The sequence below is a fragment of the Setaria italica genome, chromosome III, assembly GCF_000263155.2.
Source record: "Setaria italica strain Yugu1 chromosome III, Setaria_italica_v2.0, whole genome shotgun sequence".
Lineage (NCBI taxonomy): Eukaryota > Viridiplantae > Streptophyta > Magnoliopsida > Poales > Poaceae > Setaria > Setaria italica.
In genome coordinates, this window is record NC_028452.1 from 41,240,973 (window position 1) to 41,249,697 (window position 8,725).

The window sequence follows — 8,725 nt, forward strand, 5'->3', positions numbered from 1 at the left end:
AGTATGTTTGACTTGCTCCCCCCACCAGTGGCGGATCCAGAAACGGGCTCCGCCCCAGGCTAACTAATATAAGGCTTAAAATCTTACTAGCCATGCACTACTAGATATAACATATTTTTCAAATAGCACAAATAATTATATAATTCTCTAGATTCCAGTGTTGAACCAATAGACGCAAATAATACATAGAACATTGAAGGTAGAAAAGTATCAAATTAAGAGTCTTCCATGAAAAAAAAGAACCATACATGTCTTCATGAATTAACACCACTTCCACTTGTTTCGACATCCTCAATTCTACATAAAAAGTTTCAACATCTCAGCCCTATATAAAGCAAGATAACATTATGTATTGAAATAGACTAAGTAAACAACACGCACCTTGAGCCCTCGTTTGGCAAATTCATCTTAAGATTTCTTAAACCTTGAAAGCGCTTTAGAATCTCGCTCAATATAGCACATCATGCTACTATTCAGCCAATCATTCAAATACTTCCCGCTCAAATCAATGAAATGAAATATTCATTATCATTACTTTGCATAGAAATAGCAATTTCAAAAAAAATTGCATACCGGAGGGAGCAATTTGAATAGGTGAACAGGGGCCGGCCGGCGTGGCCTGGGGGCGCCGGGCATAGGCCGGGGGGTGGGGCGGCGGGCGGCGGCCTACCGGCGGGGTTGCGGCCGTGCGGGGCCGCAGGTGGTGGCGTGCGCGGGTGGCGGTGCGCAGGCGGCCGGCGGGGGCGCGGGGCGCCGGGGCCGCGGGGGCGCGGGGCGCGGCCGACGGCGAGCAGGGCGGGCGCTGCCTGGCGGCGAGTCTGGCAGGACTGGAGTCGGGGGAGGGCGCACCGCGCACGCGCACTGGGGCCGGCTAGAGGCAGTGCTAGGGTAACGGGGAGTTGCTGGGCCGCCTGAGCGCCTGGGCTAACTTCTCTTCGGGGTGGGCTAATGGGCCAAAAAGCCTTTTTATACTATTTTTATGAAGAAGTTTTCCACTGCTCTTGGGCCTCGCCCCGGGTTGCAGCTCGGGTAGCCCGGGGCCCAGATCCGCCCCTGCCCCCCACCTCACCAAGATTTTTCCACGTGTGATGCACACTTCAACATTTTCTTACAACTGATTCAACAAACCACAAACTTGATACAACATTTCAAATAGACTAATTCAACATATTTTTATTTATAGTTGGCTTGGGAGATGTGTGTTTGTGTATAGCTGGATTGCCCCTCTATCTTATCTTAGCCGGCCATATACTATAGCACGGATCTCAAACACAAACACGGGAAGTCATGTAAAAAAACTTGTGGAAGCGATATAGGCCTTGTTTGGTACAACTGTGGGTGAAGCGCTTCTTAAATTGCACTAATATGACAAAAATCGCTTCTCTGATAAGCGGATATGGTCCAGCTTTTGTGTTTTGGTACAAATGGGAGCAGTGGAAAGAAGCGCGGTCAGTAGAAGCTAAAATAAAGCACGTCGTTTAGCTATTAGTTTCAGTTAACAGGGCCATAGATTTCCCGGCATAGGACTGCAACCCAAATGTCAAACGGCCCGCAAGGGATGGCTGGGCCAACACCTCTGGGCCTAAAAATTGCTTCTTCTTTTTTGCTCGAGTATTTTCCTTTTAATTTTTTTAAAAGATAGTTTTTGTTCTGTTTTGATGTTTACATCTCAGATTATATTAAAAATTTAAGCGTCGATACATGCGTATACACGAACAGTACACTGACACGGTATACAGACGCACACGTACGATTCGCGCACGCATATGCAATTATGCGTGCGTTATTCCGTTGGCACGTACACGGCCGGACGACGAGGACACGACACGTACGGCAACCGAAGGACCACAACACACCCCCACAAGCTACCATCCGTCCATGGAGTGCTCGCCGCGCCAACAAGCTAGGCGACGGCGACGGCGGCGCGGAGGAGCTCCGGCTCGCCGCCGGCCGCATTAGTAGTAACCATGGTTTTCGGGCAGAAGATGACCTTGAGCTCGCCGGGCGCGACGCACCGCTGGTCCACGTCCACCGCGTCGCCGCTCCACGTCAGGGTCTTGGGACACCGCTGCTTGAAGTACCCCCCGGGGGCCGGGTCGCTCCTGCACGCCACCACGCCGCCACCGCCGGCCGCCGTCACGCGCCGCCCCGCCGGGCACCTCGGGTTCAGGTCCTCCGTGCACCCGAGCACGGGGCACGCCGAGCCCGTCGGGAACGCGTGCGGGGTACACCGTCGCCGGCACGTTGAACCCACCCGACAGGCTCACGCCGTACACGGCCACGTCGGCGCGCCAGTACGCGTGCACCTGCAGCTGCACCACCGCGCCGGCAGCTAGCTCCTCCCCCGAGGCGCACCGCGAGGGGCAGGGCGTCTCGACGGCGCACCCCGCGCGCGCCACCACCTGGCCCGACCAGGCGCGGCTAAGCGGAATGATGAAGGCGGCGGCGCCGCCCCGTCTGTCGAGGCGCACGGTGTTGCCGGAGATGGGGGAGGAGCCGTCGTTGGGAATCACCATCGGCCAGACGGGGTAGTTGCAGTCGTTGACGAGGGTCAGGTTGGCCTCTCTTGATGATTCCGCCGCGGGGACAGCGGCGGCGACGACGACGAGGATGCCGAGGAGGAGGGGCTTGGCCATGGCAGAGTTGGTGGGCAGCCTACCAATTTCTTGGATTTGGAGCACAAACTAGCTTGTTGGATGGTGTTGATGGAGCAATGAAGTGAACAAGCTCATTTCAGTAGTGTGTATATATAGGCAAAGTGCCAAAGGTGGTTGCCCTTCTAGTCTAGAGAAGTAGAGAGCTAAGCAAATTAAAGTGTGCGGGACCTAAAATCTGTACACACTAACAGTTTTGTGAACTGAGCATTTATAAATCAATTTAAATCGGCACATTTATAATGAATATATATATATAGCAAAATCTATTGTAAATTTTCAATCTAAATCAATCTTTATACAAAGTCAAAGGAGGTTTGACCGATAGAAAAATCCTAAAACAACATACATTTGTGATCCGGAGGAATAATATCACTTAAGCATCAACATTTTTTTGAGATGCCAACCGTATGGTAAAATGAATCAAGTTCAAAACCAATGGGCCACGGTGACCCAAAAGTCCCCAACTGGCCACATCTCCTTCGTAAAAGTAACCTTGGGTTTTGACACAGATGACATAAATCCGCTTGCTCCAACAGTATACACAAGTGTGGATGATCTTTGTTTCCACGTGTCTGTATTCGGAAAGTGTGATACAAACCAATGGGCCATGGCAACTCCAATAATTGGCGTCCGAGCACGCGGTGGCATGCACTGCAAGCCATTTATCTCGCCTATATGTTTAAGAGTACAAATTGTATAATTTTAGCTTGATCCAGCTTTTAAAATTAAGGTCCGTTTGGCAGGACGTTTGCACTGGCCAGCTTCTCTACCGGCTTTTGGTAATGCCATGCCAAATATGTAAAACAATAATACCATTTCCGATGTGTATGACTCCCCTATATAAAGAAAAAAAACATGTGCCCCAGTTGTGCGTATCTAGAGTATATTTTCTATTTAGTGGCTTTTTAACGAAAGAGAAACAGAAATCTTGGTTTTGATAAAGGAACGATGCCACCTAGGCTACTTGTTCTTCGCAAATAATTGCCGCTGAATCCACTTGTTCATTCTATATTGTGGAATGTGATCCTATTGTTCTTAGAGAGGTAATACAGGTTTATATGTTAGTCACCGCACCTTGATCAAATTAATTGTCCATGGCGCTAGCTAGAGGTTCTGCTTTTGATATGCTTTATTCGCTTCTTGGCTTTGTTGTCACTACTCACTAGTGCTATCTATCGGCCAACAGAACGAAATTCAAAAGCATACTTCCTCTGATGAACAGAAATAGAACATCGACACTTGATTCTTTTTTTTTTCAGTAACACTTTGACTAGCTACATGCCTACATCTATAAAAATATCTAGTAATACCAATCTTATTCTGTTAATCACTATAATTGTTAGTCTAATTTTTTTTAAGTATTGATAGCCAAAGTAAAAAAGGCTTGAGAATTGACAATTTCAGTCTATTTGAGTAAGATATTGAATGTAATAACCAATGATATGTCGGCAAATAGAAAGATACTCTGGGGAAACATTGCAGTGTTGAATTAATCAACCTAGGACCATGATTTGAAATGACAAGAGTAACGCTGCAGTAAGCCAATACTAGGTGTCTCTAGTGACCACTTGGTGTTTCTTCAGGTATACTATATTCTTGTAGCGTTCAACGAAAATTTGCATATGATACTTTGCTTTGTTGTTGACAGATCAAAAGTCCTTGTTGTAATGATACCTGTCGTTACCTGTACTTACATGCGAACAATTCACGAAACTAGTCAAATATATTCTATAGAAACCAATTAACCAAGGTATTACAGTACCATTTTGCGAAATGTCCATGTTCAGAGTACACTGTTCACAAGTCCATTCCTGCATTGGCAGTCTCCTGTAGAGGAGCCAGTACAAAGGTGTGATTAGTTACTTGCATTTGTTTGTAAACATGGCTTAGCAGATAAACTTGAAATATAGGATTTTGTCCACACGATTAAAGCTTTGCTCGCATACCTGAAATCTGACAAGCTCTAGAGGAACATTGGTCGTTGTTTCTTGATTTTCTTTGTTTTCCTGTCTGCCTCAGTTTGTGTGGGCTCAAAAAATCCTGGGCCGATTGTGCTATCGAGCATCGTGAGTTGGATCCGTGGCCCGTGTAAATTTTCCTTTTATTTTGAAGACAGTTTTCTTGTATAAATCATAAATGGGCCTATGCAACAGCACCAACCATGTCCTCCCCACCCGCCGGCACGGCCCGATAGGATAGGCACGATCCAGAGACTATCCAGGCTGCAGGCAGGGCCGTGCCCGACCGAATGGCCGGTTCATCCTGGGCTGGATTAGCTAACTGAACTGGGCTTGTGAGATGGGTTTGTGCAGGAACAAAGAGCTCCTCTCCTAGAAAAAAGAGGTAGATTTTAGAGCGTGTTGGACAGCACTCCACTTCAGAAAAAACACTTCCACTCCACTAACTTCATCCTTTTATAGTTTCGCTCCACCAACTCTATAAAAACATGAGTTGTTGTATGTATTTAGGTGATTGCAGTACTTCAGCTCCAGAAGCATTTGTTATGAATAGTCTATTTTACCCAGTGCCGGCCCTGAGGGGGGGCAAACGGGGCGGCCGCTCCAGGCCCCCGATGCTGCTGGGCCCCTCCCCATATACGTATGTACTACTAGTATTAGGAATAATAGTATATTTATTTACTTGACCCAAACACCAAAAGGTCAAGAAGGCAACAGCAAGTCAGCAACACGTGAAGCAAATAGGCTCAGAGCCTAGCCCAGGAGGCCTCCTACGAATCTGCTATGCCCAGCGACGTTACAGGTTCGCAAGCCGCTGCCGTCGTCGCCGCGTGATATACTGATATAGGTTTTCGTTCCGAGTTTCGACAATTCGCCGACTGCGGAGTGCGGACTGCAAACGGCCGAGTTTCGCAGATCACCAGACGCCAGGCCGGACTACGCCATCGCCTGATCGCCGGCTGCCTGGGGCCCGGCTTCTGTCAGATTGTCACCGTCGCCATCAGTAGGTTCTCTTCAGTCTTCACTTCCTTTTAATCTCTCAGTTGAGAATCAAATTCATTCGTTAGGGATTAGGGCGCACTAATTTTTTTCTTCTAATTTCAGCAGTATGAGAAAGTATGCTTCTGGAAGTGCAAAAAGGAAAAAGAGACAATGAGTAAATGAGTTGAAAGAATCACAAAGAGGGTCTATAAATAAATTTTTTAAGAGTAACACAAGCACTTCAAGAGATCCAGATGAATTGGCCATAGTTGCTGTGGATGAGGCAACTAATGTTACTCCAGAAGATGTTACAGAAGACAATGTTGAGATCAATCCAGAAGACGAGGGACCCATAGAAGACAATGTTGACATCAACATGGATCAGAACATCACGAGTGATCATGATGAGGACCTAGTTTGTACTATGGATATTTATGATCCAAGGAATTGGGATAAACTTGACAATAAAGCAAGGGACATATTAGTTGAGAAGGGGCCCATAAGAGAAGAGAATATTGTCTTTCCTATGGATGCTAATTCAAGACATTTTTCATATGATCATTACTTCAGAAAATTGAGCAATGGAGAGGTACGTGATAGAAAATGGTTAGTTTATTCAAAACACTTGGACAAATTATTTTGCTTTTGTTGTAAGCTTTTCAATTCAAACAAATGCAAGAGTTCATTGGGGAAAGATGGGTTCAAAGATTGGAGACATGTTAGTGATAGGCTGAAGGAACATGAAATTAATGTTGAACATATGATCAATATGAAGTCATGGAATGAATTGAGAACTCGGCTAAAAAAACAAGAGACAGTTGACAAAGAGTTACAACAGCAAATCTCAAAAGAGAAAGAACGCATAAGGCAAGTATTATTAAGAATAGTTGCTATTGTGAAATTTCTTGGTAGGCGTAATTTGGCTTTTAGAGGATCCAATGAGCAACTTTACAATAATCTTAATGGTAATTTCTTAGCCTGTGTTGAGATGATTGCAGAATTTGATTTGGTAATGCAAGACCATCTTAGACGTATTCAAAATAAAGAGATTCATTATCATTATCTCAGCCACAAAATTCAAAATGAGTTGATTTCTCTTATGGCTTCTGAAATTATAAATTCTATCATCAAGATTGTTAAAGAGACCAAATATTTCTCTGTTATCCTTGATTGTACCCCAGATATTAGTCACCAAGAGCAAATGAGTTTGTTGGTTTGATGTGTTAATATGACTGATGGTAAAATTAAAATAGAGAAGTATTTTCTTGGTTTCTTGAAGGTAGAAGACACATCTGGTTCAGGACTTTTTAGTGTATTGGTTGATTCCATCAAGTCTTTTGGTCTTGATATTGATGACATTAGGGGACAAGGTTATGATAATGGATCTAATATGAAAGGAAAACACAAGGGGGTTCAAAGGCGGTTGCTTGATATAAATCCAAGAACTTTGTATATGCCATGTGCTTGCCATAGTCTTAACCTCACTATTTGTGATATGGCTAAATCTTGTAGCAAAGCTGTCACTTTTTTTGGAATTGTGCAACGGATATATGTATTATTTTCTGGTTCTCCCAAAAGATGGAAATTTTTGCTTGATCATGTTGATGGTTTATCTGTGAAATCTTTGTGCAACACTTGTTGGGAGAGTCGGATCAAAAGTGTCACAGCAATTAGATATCAAGCACCACAGTTAAGATTAGCTCTTCTTAAATTAAGTGAAAATAGTGATATTGAAGCTAAGGATAGAAGTGATGCAAAAAATTTGTATGAAGTGCTTGGCAGCTTTGAGTTTATATTTGGCATGACATTTTATTTGCTGTGAATAAAGTGAGCAAGAATTTGCAATCACCATCCATCTCCATAGAGTCTACGTTACAGCATATTGAAGGCATGATAAATTACTTTAATACCTATAGAAATGAAGGGTTTGCTTCTAGTATGATCATTGCCAAAGAAATTGCATCTGAATTGGGTGTGGAGCCATCATTTCCAGTAAAGCGCCGTGCTCTCAGAAAGAAGCACTTTGATGAAATTGATTCTAATGAAGCTATCTTGCAAGCTGAGAAAGCCTTTGAAGTTGAATATTTTTTTAGTTATGGTTGATGTGGCAACAAGTTCATTGAAAAGTAGATTTCAAGAACTCGAAGCATTCAGAGAAATATTTGGATTTTAAATGAGTTCAGCAAACTTGAAGTCATTGGATAGTTCTGAACTAAAAGAGTGTTGCACAATATTGGCCGCAACTTTCTCTATGGACGGTATATCAGACATTGATTTAAATGATTTAATCTCTGAGTTAAGTATGTTGCAGATTACTTTGCCAAATAAACCAATGTCGGCTATGGAGATTTTTGAGTTTGTCACTGAAGTGGATTGTTATCCTAATACTTCCATTGCTTATCGTATCTTATTTACTATGCCTGTAACTGTGGCATCAGTTGAAAGAACCTTCTCAAAATTGAAATTGTTGAAGAACCATTTGAGATCTACAATGTCTCAAGAGAGGTTAAATGGTTTGGCAACATTATGCATTGAGAAGACACTATGGGATGAGATTGATACTGATGCCATCATCAACAACTTCGAGAAATGTTAGAAGAAATTTTTAAGGTAAATTAATATGTATAATTATTTCGTATCAATATTGCTTTTCAATACATGTTGAGTGTCAAAAAATTTATATATACATGTTAAGATTTTTTTTATCATATTTATAAGGGCCCTGAGCTTGGGTTGGGCTCCAGGTCCAAACAAACTCAGGACCGGTACTGATTTTACCTTTTATGAATGGACCATATGTATCTTCACTTTTCTCCTCTTCTTTTCCTCTCTCTTCTCTTTTCAGTTTTGAACAGTGCTATATGTTATATGTATCACAAGAAATGAACACTGCAGCTCAGCCTCAAACAAAGCTTTGGAATTAAAATGAACAGCAAAATTAAAATAATGATAACCGGACAGAGATCTAGGGTGACGTTTTTGTGTTTTTAGCCCTTTTTGCAAAAGATTCTCACAAATAGGCCCCTGGCGGAACCAATTCCAAAAATGGACCCTTAGCTTGGCGCCATCCACGCTGGCGCCAAGCTACAACGTCTCGGCGCCAGCCATCCTGGCGCCAAGGTCTATACA

At 43.6% G+C, this 8,725-nt stretch overlaps 1 protein-coding gene across 1 annotated transcript; it reads right to left on the reverse strand.

Moving 5' to 3' along the window:
• Window positions 1-319: 319 nt before the first annotated feature.
• Window positions 320-2,636, reverse strand: LOC101778779 (osmotin-like protein). The gene is made up of 2 exons (XM_004963974.1): window positions 2,160-2,636; window positions 320-325 (listed from the first exon to the last, which is right to left on the reverse strand). The coding sequence occupies exons 1-2, from the start codon at window positions 2,634-2,636 to the stop codon at window positions 320-322; spliced, it is 483 nt and encodes a 160-aa protein (XP_004964031.1).
• Window positions 2,637-8,725: the final 6,089 nt, after the last annotated feature.

Excerpts from the sequence above, each read along its gene's own strand:
- LOC101778779 (XM_004963974.1), bottom strand. The coding sequence starts at position 2,636 with ATGGCCAAGCCCCTCCTCCTCGGCATCCTCGTCGTCGTCGCCGCCGCT.